General features: G+C 34.6%; 1 protein-coding gene and 1 pseudogene across 1 annotated transcript; one reads left to right on the top strand and one right to left on the bottom strand.

Annotated features, from left to right (window-relative positions):
- Window positions 1-4,064: 4,064 nt before the first annotated feature.
- On the bottom strand, window positions 4,065-7,889 carry LOC120186316 (annotated as a pseudogene).
- Window positions 7,890-11,235: 3,346 nt separating this feature from the next.
- Window positions 11,236-11,688, top strand: LOC120186315. The gene has a single exon (XM_039190294.1). The coding sequence runs from the start codon at window positions 11,236-11,238 to the stop codon at window positions 11,686-11,688; it is 453 nt and encodes a 150-aa protein (XP_039046225.1).
- The last annotated feature ends 3,838 nt before the right edge of the window (window positions 11,689-15,526 follow it).

Here is a 15,526-nt window from a genome sequence, read left to right as displayed (position 1 = left end):
TTGTCAATAGACATCTCTATTAAACACTCATAACAAAGATTGATTTGAGCTTAACTTGAACCACCTCACCTTATCGTCTTAAATCAAATTATGAGCAATTGATTGAATATTGTAAATCTTTAAAGTGAAATTGAGCATAATAATTACTTACAAGACCTAAATCCAAGAGCTGACATATAATTTTATATTAATGATGAATTTATAGTATCTTAGAGTATCAATATAAAATACAAAAAAATCTAAATTATACAAGAATCTAAATTTTTTAGGAGAACGAGTGCCTCGTCAATCCCTCGACCTATCACTACCTGAATCCTTTTTTGAGTTTGTCACAAAATATACCGTAAAGCCGGATTTAAAGAAATATGATGGGAGAATTTGACTTTGATGAAAAGGAGCAAAAAGCTTTGGCGAATTGATTAAAACGGCCTTGTGAAGCTCTGTCAAACCAAATCCCTATTTTCTTCTCCATTAACTTTGAATGATTACATCTCATAGTGTAAAACCGGAGTCAACTTTCATTACCATCCTTTTAGAAATAATTATGTTTCATAAATTGATGTTAAAGCTGTTTCTTTTAGTCTGCAGCTGCTTTGTTTTCCAGGGTGTGATATGTACCCTTCATTAATTTCGTTTTCGAAAGCAATAATTAAGAAAGGGAAAGATGGAAAGAAAATGACAGATCCAAAAACATTTCACTTTTCCAGTGGGTACTTTTCAGATTAAACCGGAATAGATATTATTGTTGATATTTTATGCTTTAATCGATAATCTTAATCAAACACAATTTAGAGTCCTGATAGGAAAAGATGATCAGTTTTTAATTGGGCTGGGAGTATTGGGTTAAATTCTATGGAAAACTTAAAAGGCTGCACAGAGAAGACCCCTATAAGCCTAACTATGCTGGGATTTAGCAGGTTAAATACCTAAAGACTTTGCCGAAACAAATCGGCTTCTGCCCAAACCATCGCAATTCATTTGACACAGAACAACACAGGTTGGTGGCCCATATCAAACTATATTGATAAATCGATGAATCAATAAATAAAAATGTGATCATATCAAAAAATATCCTCTCCAGCCGTGTACTTTTTATTTGTGTTTTCATTTTTGCTTGATAAATGGCAGCATCAGTATTAGTGCTGATCGCCGATCGCCTATGTTTCATATTTTTTCTTTATCTTCTTATATTTCATCCTATTCTTTTTTGTTTTATTTTATTTTTTATTTTTTAATAATTTGCCTCTATGATACGTTTTTGTAGGACTATATGAGATGTTTTCTGTCTTTCAACACATTTATGATCGATTGGCCCTTTTTTCTTTTGTTTAATTTTCTTAATGTTGGATTTGACGACACCTCAATTAATCAATATGGTGCTTATTTGTTATCATGTTGATCTTTCCGATTTTGGACCATCGGATTAGATTTGGATACAAGCTTTGCGTTCTAAAATAATTTTTTCACGACGTTCGATTCTGATTTGCCAGTCGATGGCCATTCAATAGTTTAATCGCCTACTATAGTTTATTTGCCAATGCAATCAGATTTATTCGTATCATTCTTTTATTCGAGTTTTTTAGATATGGTTTTAACATTTTCTTTGCATGGTCCTCATACGATCTTAAGTGGCTAGTTTTTTATGTCAGTGGTTGTAGGATATATCTTAGTTATATGTTCACTCTCTTTTTTTTAATAAAACTAATGGATTCTATTTGCCTAAAAAAATATGATCATATCGTTGCCGTGGTTAACTTTATATCAGGTGTAATTAGCATGTCATGTGGTCCATAGCGTTTGTATAAGGTTGATTATATTTGAAGAGGAAGAGGGATGTTGCAGTGCTTATTAAGACCTACATGACTCGGGGAGGCAGGGGATGCACTTGAGACTTGGATATTTTCCATTAGAGAGAGTGTGTTAGATCCGTGCATCTAAACAAGCTAGGTTAGCATGGACTAAATTGAATAAAAGTAAGCTTAAAATCATTATCATAATAAAAAGTGAGGCAAATAACAGAACTTTCAAGTTAGAAAAAATAGTCCATGTTAACATAAAATCACTCATGTCACCTCTTTTTCACTCAATGGTCAATTGACTAAAACAAGAGTAATACAACAACAACAACAACAAAACCCAATTCCCATATGTATGGGGTAAGGGGGAGGTAGGGTAGTAGGCTACCCCCAACGCCAGGTTGAGAGTAGCTTCCGTGGAAGACCTCCGGCAGTCAGAAAATTAAAAATTTAGATAAAATGCAATGCATGTATAAATAAATACATAAATACATAGCTAAAACAGTATTCATATGCAGTCATTAAAATCATATGTGCGTCTGTAACGGGAAATTAATCCCTGCATAAATATCCCTGCGAAAGAATCTTTAAAAGAAATCGAAGTTGAGTGAAAAAAAAATCTTTAAAAGACCAAAATAAGAATACGAGCAAAGTGGAGTTATAAAAATGTAGTTTACCCATTTGATAATTATAGTTGTTGATTAATTGAAAACCACATAATAATTAATAAGTTTGATGGTAATCGACGATTAGCGATGCCAATGAAAGGGGGGGGGGGCAGTAGCGAAACATTTCGAAACTTGAATAAGACGGCCAAAATTTTGTACGAGACCCGTCAAGAAATGGAAGACACTCACGTGGATCTGAGGGGTCCAGCACCATGACTAGCCACATCCCTAAGTCAGTGGCAAATTCATAAAAATAAAAAATCAAAATCAAAATTTTAATATAAAAACATGGGTATATGAATTTTATTATTGTTTTCTCAAACTAATTTTTGTAGTTTTTCTAAAATAATGGAGATGCGGTGACTACCTAGAAGATTTAATGCATTTGCCCCTGCCATAAGTGGAGCCACATCACCAAATGGCAACAGCCCAATTGATTGATCATTTAGTCACCCCCATCAAGCTCCTTCGCATTGAGGAAGGAAAAAGAAAAACGTGTTCTTACCGTGACCCATGTCTTCTTGTCTTTTAACTTTTAGTTTTTCTTCTTTTTACTATGAATTATTGGAATTTTCCTATTCCAGGTAGCAATTAAGCAAGGGCAGATGAAACAAAAGCGTGACCAATCCTTGAAGAAAAAATTTACAGACGACAATGATTAGAAGGAAGGGGCTCTTAATGATGATGATAACGGAAGTCCCACAACTCAATGGACATTGAGCGTCGGATGTAGCACCTGGTGTCCTGAAAATATGAGATAGATTCAGGTGTGCAAGATGCACCAGAATATTGTTTAAGCATGACAGTAGCTTGATACATGCATAACACTGTCAAATATGATTTTATAACTATATATCAAATTATAAATTTAACCGTTTGAGGCTTTTCTGTTTGATCTGAAATCAAGTTAGAACTTTCAATGCCGGGTTGTAACCAAATTTGGACTTTTGCAGTTTCTAATAAACATTTTTGGAATATAAAGTTATAGATGTGAAGGGTGTAAACATTATCCCCTGAATGCAACCACTAATACCAAGTTTTGGAAGTGCAAGTATTCAAAGTTCAAACGGGACCTAGCACACCATGTTATTTCTAAAATCATGTATGAAAATTTCCTTTAGTCCTTGGTTTATGATTGGGATACATCACAATATCCATGGATAGACCTAGGAGGGAGCGGGTGGGGGCAGCCTCCAACACTAAAAATCTAAAATTAACATATATTTTAGATTTTTTTAATATGTTTTCTATTAAAAATATGTTTTCACCTCTCTTAAAATTTTATAAGTTCAAATTCGCCCCCCTCCCTCCAAACTTTAAATCTTGCGTCCGTCCTTGACTATCATAGGTGATTCCATATCCAAAAACCTTTATGACAATTAATTTATCCAAACTGAAATAGTCTTGCATGAAAAATCAAACTGAAATAGTCTTGCAAGAAAAATCAAAGACTGAATCAAGGTGTCCCAAGAAATCTGCCATGTCCACCAATTAAATCTTTCAAATAAATTTAGCTTCACTTCAACATCACATGTCAGTGATTAAGGACAGCATCTTACGATGGAGGCAGCAAATGGGATCATATGTTAGTATGCACTCATCACACTATGGGTTTAGAAAAAAATGGAAAAGTCCACAAAAACAAGATGCAATGATGTAATCATGTAATCATAGTTAAGGAATTTATTCAAACTAAATAAAGGTGTCGTACTTCGTTTCTTCATGATTCCCTTTAACTCAATTTGGTGAGCTTCCAACCCCTCAAGTATGCTATTACAGTCCAAGAGATGATGACGGATACCCTCTTTGAACTTTTCAAGTATATGCTTTAATTGTTCTTGTTGCTCTGTGAAGAAATTAAGCAAATAAAAAAAATCTTCAAGGCCTTCTTGAGATAGAGTTTATTTACCAGCATAAATAACTAAATACAGAGATTTCATAAGACCAAAAGCGCTCCTGTATCAAGTTATTATAATAACATTGCAAATTTGTAAGAAAATAAAATATGAAACTTTGTTTGCAAGAATACACTAGAATGGCTTACTTTCCACCACATATCAATAATCAACCATTTTTTGCAGAAAATAGGAACCTATTCATGCTTTTATTAGAAGTGTGTGTGTTCTCAGTAAAAGCATGACTAGATGACTAATATACAAGGACTAAATACAAGGAAATAGTATGCCTCTCAGACAAAATCTCGCCAGTGATGCCAAGTCCCTAGACTACTACCGCTAGCAAAGTGGACAAGTCATTGAAATTAGTGTTTTACTTCTTATTAAACTTGTACTCTATGACTTATAGAAGTTAGATTAGAATTCTAAGTAGGTTAACTCCTAATAGGACTCTAAAGATTGTATTTACTGCTGTTATAATCTGACTAATTCTCTAGGCCTAACTTACTGCATTCAACTGAGATTCAAGAGGATAAAAAACTTTTCTTCTCAAAATTCTTTCATCTCTCTAGTTATCTACAGTAACTCATTGTGCCAGACCATTGAACTACAAGTAAATAGACACTTATTTGGGGCTGTTAGTATGCAACACCAGTATCAGCAAAATAGTAGTCTAAGACATTATACAAATAAGCACTTTCTAAATACTATTAGGACCGATGGCATCTAACCGCAGCCAATTAATCTATTCAGTTAAATCAAAACGGTCACCTTGCAATCCTATTTCCAGGCGTTTCCTTTTTGTTTTATTCAGACTAATCAGCTTCCCTCTGAAACAATATAAAAACAAAGGTAAGTATTGTTAGATATGCAAACAAAGTTAAGTATCAACATGTTAGACATGCAGACAAAGGTAAGTATCAACATGTTAGATTTGGAAGTCTTTTAGTTTTAAATACATACACATCAGATTCAATCTCAGACTGAGCACTCGACAAAAGTGACTTAATCTCCTCGGAAATGGACACCAAAATCTCAGAAAACTTATTTCTAGTAGTTGAATCCATTTTCCTTTTAAAGGTTTTTAAAGCCGAAGCAAACAGTGTAACAGCCCTGAAACAATCAAGAATGAAGGTGATGGTCCAATAAAGTATCAAAAGTTGTTTCATAATCTGTTTGGATATAAATGAGAACCTTGTCAATTCATCCTCCTGGTCCTGTTATGAGGGTTCCTGGAACCAAAAACTTTCTACTGTCCTTGCCCCTTTGGAGAAAAATAGAGAAGAAACCTACTTCAGAACAAAAGTGATGAGAGATAAGAAGAGCTCTTCAGATGTTAGGAAGTTGTACCTTTTCTACAGGTTCTGGTGGGAATGCATTCACTAAGTCTGATATCTTCATGGAACCGTTTGATTGCAGAATCCATGGAATTTGGTTTCTCTGAAACAACAGTGTCTGGTGAGATCAGATTTTCTGTATGACCTTGACAAAAACATCAAATAAAGAATCAAAGGATCTTCCATTAATAATGTAGAAAAAATCAGAAAAGAAAATGCAATTGAGAATATATGTTGATGCATATCACAATATGCATTACAAACTGATTGGAACTTTTGAGTCACTTAAGATATGGAAATTGAGAAATAGAGTCTGGTAGATTAATCAGTCTTGGAGAAATAGCCTGATGTGACAAAATTACCAATAATTCTTCTAAAAGATGCTAATTAGTTATGTTATAAAATTAACAGTGGTAAGAACTCAGAAGGGTCTGCTCTAAACAGTTGTCTTTTGGGGTCAACTTGCTCTAAAATGGTTACTAAAGGAATAATAAAGTTTCCAATCACAAAGCCATAAGCATAGGTGCAAATATCAAGAAGATTCATCAAAAGTTCCAAAATATAACTGCAACTTTTCGATCTTTCTACTTTTGAAACAAACAGCCCAATTATATCAACTCAGGTGGAATTTCTTGTGAGCACGTGAACCAGAAGTGCACATATGAAGTCTTATCATCCCAATCAACTGGGAATTTATAACTAAAGGTAAACCATTTATTAAATGGATTCCTCCAAGAAATGTTAGGAAAAATGTATATAGCATGTTTCAAGCAAGCATTTTTTTTTTTACTTACAATCGTATCTTTTAATAATGGGTGAACCATCTTCAAAGCTCTCTGACAACCTCTTCTGATGATGATTCAGAATGCACATATCGTTTAGTATGTTCAACTCCCATATCAGAATCCTGAAGAATAGTTACGTATATAGGTGAGTGAGCTTGTGAATTTAATATATTACTGACTGGTCTTGAAGCTTGGAAAGTCCTGAAGCTCCTGACTTTCCCATGGTAAATTCTCTCTGATGGTAAAGTTCTGCGTGCCTCTACCTCCACAGTTTTTGGTTTTGGGCTTGGAGAAGTGTCCAAGATAGGTGCTTTGAATCCAAAAGTTGGACTTTGGAAATTATCTGGTGTGCACACAACATTCCTCAAAGATATATTACAAACATCTTCTTGTTTATCCCCTTTCTCTAGTGATGTTGGATTGTCACAATAAACCGACTGGTTTTTCTTGTTGGTCACTGGAGAATGAAAAGAGTGTTTCTCTGGCACATTTTCGAAGTTTTCTCTTCTTTCCTCGTTAGAGGAGCCGGGAAATCTTTCCATCTTATTGCCAGATATAGATGACTTCCTTGGTGGTACTGGAGTTTCACGCGTAAAAGTTGTTCGCTTAATCTCATCAGATCTATCCTCAACCGTAAAACAGATCTTACGTGGATCTATTTTAGAACTTTTCTTCTCAATTTTCTTTTTCCTATGCAATTTTGAGCCGGTATTGACAGAACCAGGTAGCTTTCTAGATCTTTCTTCTCTAGAAGAGAAGCTGCTTTGTCGATGCTTCTGCTTGGAGGATAAACCAACCCTAGTCTTGTCTGTTTGCACTTTGGCTGGAGCTCGCTTTCGGGCCAAAGAACGGGTTACTGGTGTCTTAATGGTCTGATCAGGATTCTCTGAATCAGTTTAAATAGTATCTGAATTTTGTGTAGGATTTACAACTGTGTTTCTACCGTGATCAACGCTTAACTTTGGCTTAAATTATTGCCAGTTACTTCTTGAGCCAGTGAACTAGATCACAGATTTTTTGTGATTTGAAAAAACTGAACTGAATGCATAACTTCGACATCCCTCGCTTTTTTATGTTTCTTCCATCCAAGGTTGGAAGAAGCAGTCTCTGGAGCAAGAGATTTTTCATGTGCTGATCTAGGAGTAATCTATGGAGATTTAACCTGCTCAGTAGCTTCAGTTTCCTTCCCTTTGGAAGATGTAACAACTTCCCTTTTGTTTTTCCCCTCCACAGAAATTCCATTGGAAGATTTGATTTTTTCTTCGTTTGTCTGTTTAGACTTATCTTCCTCAACGGCTCCAGGTTTTCTCTCAGCTATGGAATCTAAGACTATCCCCATCGAAACCTTTCTAGATTGGCTGGATGGATGACAATTGCTTCCAAAACTTCGACAGTCACTCATTTGATCCTGAAAAATATGTTTGTAGGGCATCAACACGAAATTTCTTACTGCAACTACAATAAGTTACTAGAACTGTGAATTCAGTAATAACAATACCAGATCACTCTTCACTGTAATTAATTTTCTATGTATACCTATGAGAATAAAACTAAATTCATTTTCAAGAGAACTAAAAAACCAATCAGCATGCATAAAGGAAAACAAAACCTAGAAAATGGAAGAACTGGAAATGAAACTACTAAAAGGAAAATCAACGCCCAGAAATTGAATATAAATTGTAAATCGGTTTAAGAACTATAATGCTCCATCAAATATTGTAAAGTTAGTGTCAGTCAAGTAAACTTATAATAAAAAAAGCACTGCTAGCAAAAAAAAAATGCATCTGTAAGTTATGAGTACAGAACTCTTGGGGCAATTTTATCTTGAGATGCACAAAATCAGGCTACTGCTAGATGCAACCTTCAGGGTGAACAATTTTAGTTTATAAAAGGGAAACAAATAACAAGGTACATCTCTAAAACACTGTCTGATAACCGAGAAATTCAACTTCACTTGTTCAAATTTACGGATAATCTCAAGAGATCTCTCTATTATTTATTCTTCACCGTTTATCATCCCTCAATATTCCTAATGATTGAATATTAAACCATATATAAAAATGTTTTATCCTGAAAAGTATTAAAAACAAAAACATCCAAGTCTAAAAAATATCATAAAATCAATTTAACTTTTGATAGAACACATCTAACCTTAAAAATACACACACTCTAACATTAATAAAATGTCTCTATTTATAGTATATTTCCTCTATCACAACACTTTATATCTCATAGCTTCAATGTATTTATTTAATTTATAAAAAATAATATATTATATATTTATTTCTAATAAAAATTGAAATAGGTTTGAGCAAAGAAAATTTTAATAAAGCAAAAAGAAAACTATTAAGATTGTAATTTTTAAATGGATTCCCTCTGTTCACCTGGTCCAATAAGCAAGAAGACTCTTTCCTGGCACGAAAGTTAGACAGAATCCTCATTAATTCTCAATGGTTGCTAGAGTTTCCTGACTCTTTTGTGGAGTTTCAGGCTCAAGGGGTTTCTGATCACTGCCCTGGGATTATTTGGACTCAGAAGACTGCCCAAATCCATAGGCCTAAACCTTTCAAGTTTTTCAATTGTTGAACTGATAATGAAGATTTTCTGAGGGTTGTTAAGGATTCTTGGCAGGAACAGTTTGCTGGTGACCCTATGTTAACCTTGTTTGGCAAATTGAAAAGGCTTAAGCCTCTCTTAAGGGATCTAAATAAGAAACATTTTTCTAACATTTCTGGTAGAGTGGCTGCGAAGAAAGCTGAGCTGAAAAATATTCAGATCTTTAATCTTGCAAATGTTGGCCACAGAAGAGTGGCTGAGGAGAAAAAGATCCAGGCTGAATTGATTGCACTTGTAGCAGCTGAATCTGAATTTTATAGACAAAGAGCAAAAGTGCATTGGTTGCAAGAAGGTGACCGAAGTACTAGGTTTTTTCACCAGAGAGTTGAGTCTAACAAGAAGAGAAACACAATCAGAATTATCAAAGATGAAAATGGGGGTTTGCATGAATCTTTTGATGGCATGGCTGCTGAATTGCTAAAATTTTTCCAGCATCTCATTGGTACTGATGATCCCTTTGCTAAGGGTTGTTCTGTGGTCTGGCTACAATCTTTGCTGGCTTATTCTTTGCCTGAGGGTGCTGGTGATTACCTTGTTGGAGAGATCACTGATAAGGAGATCAAGGAAGCTCTTTTCAGGCAGGGTAAGGACAAAAGCACTGGGCCTGATGGTTACACATCTTGGTTTTTCAAGGCAGCCTGGGAGACTGTTGGCAGTGATTTCCTTAATGCAGTAAGATTCTTCTTCCACTCATCTTCCCTCCTGCCAGCCTTTAATGCCACAACCATTGTATTGGTTCCTAAATCTTTAAATGCTTGTATGGCCAAAGATTTTAGACTTATATCTTGCTGCTCAGTTGTCTATAAAACTATTACTAGAATTTTGGCTACTAGGCTAGCATCTGTTTTTCCTGATATGATTTCCCTTAGTCAGTCAGCTTTTGTTAAAGGTAGAAATATTGCTGAAAATACATTGCTTGCACAAGAGATTGTTAGGGGTTATTCTAGGAAAAATCTCTCCCCTAGATGTTCCTTAAAGATTGATCTTCAAAAGGCTTTTGATTCTGTTTCTTGGGACTTTTTATTGACTGTCCTTCAAGCCTTGGGCCTGCCTGAAACTTTCTGTGGTTGGATTAAAGCTTGCATTACAATTCCTAGGTACTCTATTTCTTTAAATGGCAGTTTGGTAGGGTATTTCAGGGGTGCTAGAGGAGTGAGGCAAGGTGATCCTTTATCCCCCTATCTTTTTGTTCTAGTGATGAATGTCATCTCATCATTATTGAATGTTTCTGCTAAGCATGAAGTGTTTAGGTTCCATCCAAAATGCAAAAAAATCTCACTTACTCATCTTTGTTTTGCTGATGACCTTTTCATTTTTTGCCATGGATCCCTGGAGTCTGTTTTGGGTGATGTTAGCATTCTAGAGAGATTCTATGAACTTTCTGGCTTAAGGCTTAATGCTATGAAATCTGAATTGTTTGCTTGTGGGGTGCCTCGGTGTAGTCTGGATCTGATTTGTATAGCTACTGGTTTCAAGCATGGTCAGTTGCCTGTTAGGTACTTGGGTGTGCCTTTGGTTACTCGAAAACTTTCTAGCAAAGACTGCTCAGCTCTACTTGTGAGAATCAAGGATAAAATTGATAAATGGTCGAGCAAGCACTTAAGCTTTGGGGGGAGGCTACAGTTGGTTAAGTCGGTTTTGTTTAGTATCTTTGGCTATTGGAGCAGGCAGCTGGTCTTGCCCAGAGGGGTCATCAGAGATGTTGAAAAATTATGCATGAGGTTTTTTTGGAAAGGTTGTGATATTTCAGCTAGAGGGGCTAGAGTGAGTTGGAGTCAGGTTTGTTCTTTAAGATCAGAGGGTGGTCTGGGCTTGAGGAAACTTTCTGACTGGAGTAGGGCATGCTGCTTCATGCTCATCAGGAAAATTCTAGCTGATGAGGGCTCTTTGTGGATTGCTTGGCTCAAATCTTACTGTTTCAAGGCTATGGATTTTTGGACAGTTGACTGTAAGCCTCATTTTAGCTGGATCCTAAGAAAGCTGGTGAAAATGAGGGAGGATGCTTGGGGACTTTTTGGTTCTGCTGCTGTTTTGTCTCAGATTAGAGGTGCATGGATATGAGACCATATCCGTGAGTTGAATGGCACAAATTGATTTGGTTTCCTGCTCATGTCCCAAAATTTTCCATTGTGGCTTGGATGGTGATTCTGGATTGGCTTCCTACAAAGGATAGGTTAGCCAGATTTGGAATTCAGGTTGATCATATCTGTGGTCTGTGTGGAGTTGAGCTGGAATCTCGAAATCACTTGTTTTTAGAATGTTCTTTCGCCCGAGAGGTTTGGGATGTAATCTTGCAGACTTGTGGTCTTCATAACCAGTCGATTCTTTGCTGGGATGATTCTTTGCACTGGCTGGCCTTGAATTTGAGGGGTAAATCCCTTCTTGTTTGTATCCTAAAGCTTGCTTGGACTGGTTTTGTCTATTTTCTTTGGGAGGAACGTAATCATAGGCTGTTTAGAGGTGTTAATTGTTCGGTTGATGCAATTGCTCATAAAATTAGAGATTCTATAAGAATTAAATTGTATAGATGCAGTATGAACTTGATTGATGATGTAAATAGGAGGCTATGTCTAGATTGGGATTTGTCTTAGTGTTATATTGTTCTTTGTAGCAGCTTGCTGCTCCTTTTGAATTAATAAAATCTTTACTTATCCAAAAAAAATATTTAAATGGATTATAATACAGACGATAAAGATGAAGATGAAGAACACGAAATTTGAGAGAGAAAAACAATGAATGAATTAATAAATTTTTAAATATAAAAGGTTAAATTTATTTTTTAAAAAGTTAGGTTAGAACTAAATTGATATAATATTTAAACTTTTGAGATTAAAATTGTTATAATACCATGCATCGTCGGACGTTTATTTTATTTTTAACGGAGAAGTGATTTCATTAGTGAGTTACTTATAACTTTTTAAAACTAGATAATCTGTTTATAACTTTTCAAATAACTGAATAACTTAGAGTGTATTTTAGCCTAATCAAGAAAGTTATCGCGTTTGTGTCTTCCATTACACTGACGTTTTCCCTTGTCTGCTGGAGGCAGACTTGGGATTCTGCTATTTATTTCGCTTCCAGCAGCTTTTGCCATTGAGATGCCATTTTTGTTCACCTTTTACTGCAACGGCGAGTCCTTTTTTATTTTCTTTATCGTTGTATTTGTATTAATTGTTTTGGATTTTGGTGGCTAACAATGAGTGGTTCCCTGATTCTACACACAATTATTGCCAGTTCTAACTTGCCGACACTGGCCAGAGCCTTGTCTTTCTTTCCTCAGCCACGTCTTAATCTTCTCATTTAAACAAACCACGAGTCCAAAAAGGTCGATGTAATTATTTCACTAAGTTTTTATTTAGGACAAAATGATGAGTCATTTTAATATACATATATATAGATTATTGGACTTAAATATTTGAAAGAATGATAATGTGATTTAACATAATGATACTTTTAGTAAATTGTAAGATTGATAATTCTCGTTTAAGTGTCATACATTTTTTCTCATTAAATTCAAAAAATTTAATATTTGATCAATTTAATTTTTACCCATAATATATTCAGTGTACTCAGCCGCGCCCATACCGTGCACGCATATATAGAAGACTGCGTGAAAGACATTATTCTAGTAACTGCCCTAAAAGGGTCCTATAAACAACAGACTTGATTCGGTATAGACAGTAGGAAGCAGAATGCCTGAGCCTAGTACTGCGTCGGCGGCTGAGTTGTTATCCTTCTTTGTAATCGACATTTCAAGAAAAAAAGAAAACAGATTGATTTCAAAAAGCAAAATCATTGCAGTCAAAGACGATAAAAGCAAAGGCAGAAAACCCATCACGGGGGGCCGATTAGAATTGTAAAAGAAAAACCATAACCAAAGGGACTTGGCACGAACACGACAATGAAGGTTCTCATTACGAGCAAAAACCCTTTTGACAAAATAACTTAAGACTTGAGGTTTCTTCTGGAAAACAGCGGGGGCGTGTCACTGCCTGACCCTGTCTTTCTCGGATTTGTTTTTCTTTTTCTTTTTTTAAAAAAGAAGAAGCTTTAGGGTTTGGAGAGAACAAAAAGTGAATGGAGCAGTGAAAAAAGGGAGGATGATGGGCATCGATTTGAAGCAACATTTTTGGTAGTGGGGAACATCAGCTTTTGCTTTTTCTCCAGTTTCTCTGCCCTTTCCGCTCGCTAAATTTGGCGTTTCTTTTGGTGTAAGCGACTTTTCTTGTTCCCTCTTTATAATTTAACGTGCATGGGAGATCCCTCAATGTGCTAAGTGTCCTTAATTAATACGATAATCAAAAGAATCAATGATTGTTTTTTAAATTAATAAACTAATATGTTACATATCTTGATCTCAAAATCATTAAATATTTTAATAACTGCTACTGAGTGCTTATAGTCAATGGTATTAGTAATAATTATTTTTGGTTTTGATTAAAGAGAGATGAGGTACTTCTAGTCGACACGTGGATTCTACACGTTGGAAAAGATTTTGACTGAACAATGTTAGGGGGGAAAATGCCTGTGTTTCATTATTTTTCGTGTGCTTACAAAGTTTTGTTGACTGCATGCCTCCATGATTTTAACTGTCGGTAATTTTGGTATGTACTATAACATCCACTTTACTTTTTAAAATTTGTAATTTCTTAATTTTTTGGCATTATACTTCACTAATTTAACATGTCGGATAAGATAAACATTTGATGAACATTAGAGTGGTATGTTGTATTCTTCCATATTTATTGTCAAATCGAAACCTTTGGAAGTCTAAGTATGAGGTACATTATGAAGATCGAAAAGCATGAAATAAACATTTCTATTCGAATCCAAAATAAAAAAATGAAAAAAAAATACCAAAAGAAAAACATTATGGACGAAGCTATAGGGACCCATTGATTCCTACACCGCAGACATCCAAGCGTTTGGCGTCTATATAAAATGACTAATTTGTTTTGAAAGAAAAGAAAGTGAACTATTCTTTGCTTAAAAAATTTAATCTCAGTTATTAAATTTAATTAATAAAACAATCCAAAAATATATTAAAAAAAACAATTTATAGGTTTTATACAATATATATATATATATATATGGAAATCTTATTAGAACTTGTCGCATAGCAACAACGTGTACAGATGAGATTGATATTATTTTTTGTTATCCTCTAATTCTAAGGCTTCATCATGATTAATCTAGATCGATTCGGGTCGTACATCTGGTTTTGGTGAGTAAGTCTCCTAGCGGAGATTATCTGCATATACAAGGACTCAAATCTGAGAACTTACTTAAATGATATTAAGCTGCCTACCAATTGAACCGACCTTGTACTGTTATTACAATCTATCATCTCATTAACTATATTCAAGGGATATTTATTTAGTGGGTAAATTAAAGAGATCATCACTCAAATTTCTTTTCACTTCTGTTTTGGTCACTAAATTTAAAAAAAATTATCACTCGGTTATGATATTGCATATATTTTAGTTACTCCTCTACTGAACAATTAACAACACTATGACATGGAAAATGAGACCAAAACAATATTGTTTAAAAAACAACTTGTACTTCAAAATAACGTCGTTTTGAATTTCTACATATCCTTTTTTCATCTTTTTCTCTCAAGGTTCAGGTTTGATGCCTATTTGAAGAAAAACAAGTGTGATAAGACTTGATTTGTTTAATGAATTCAAGGGTGACTAAGTTTGGGTCTGGGAAAGGAAAAAGATAGTTTAGAGTTTAGAAAAATTATTTTATAGTGTTCACAACAAGGATGAGATCCAAAGGTTTTGCCATTAGAGGTGATGAATTGAACCGAATATAGTGTCATTAGAGATGATGTCCCTAGTTGCTAATGATCCTAGTTGATGACAATGCCATTAGAGATAAATTGGATTTCAGAAAAGACATAATGGTATAGGTGTGAATAGGCATGCGATTAATGATTGATTTAAGATGAGAGATGATAGAATAGAGATAAGATGCCAGGTGGTAAGAGGATAATCGGTGGAGAATCCAATTGGATTAAAAATATTAATATTAATAAAATATTTGTCATTGCCTACATGCTAACTCAAAAATTAATAAAATTGACATGTTACCATATATTTAGAGAGATAACTATGAAGTGACCAAAAAATTGATCTTTAAAATTGAGTAATAATATTAAAAATTTTCCCAAGTTTAATGACTATAACAAGTGCGAGAAATTGAATGATGATGTGTGTAGTTTATCCTTGTTTATAAGGCATTCAATGAGGGTTTTATTTTCTTATAAATAAGATGTTAAATTGTGGTTTATTGATAGTGCGTAAGTAGCTCATCAAATATAAATCCATCATTACTAACAATATCGTCTCTTGCCAGTTAAACCTTAGTTTACCAGCGAAAACAGGATTATTAGAATTCTGAGATCTCGTATTCAAATTTCAC

The sequence above is a fragment of the Hibiscus syriacus genome, unplaced genomic scaffold (assembly GCF_006381635.1).
Source record: "Hibiscus syriacus cultivar Baekdansim isolate YM2019G1 unplaced genomic scaffold, ASM638163v2 tig00113337_pilon, whole genome shotgun sequence".
NCBI classification, from domain to species: Eukaryota; Viridiplantae; Streptophyta; class Magnoliopsida; order Malvales; family Malvaceae; genus Hibiscus; species Hibiscus syriacus.
This window is presented reverse-complemented; position numbering and strand designations above follow the sequence as displayed.

Excerpts from the sequence above, each read along its gene's own strand:
- LOC120186315 (XM_039190294.1), top strand. The coding sequence starts at position 11,236 with ATGGTGATTCTGGATTGGCTTCCTACAAAGGATAGGTTAGCCAGATTT.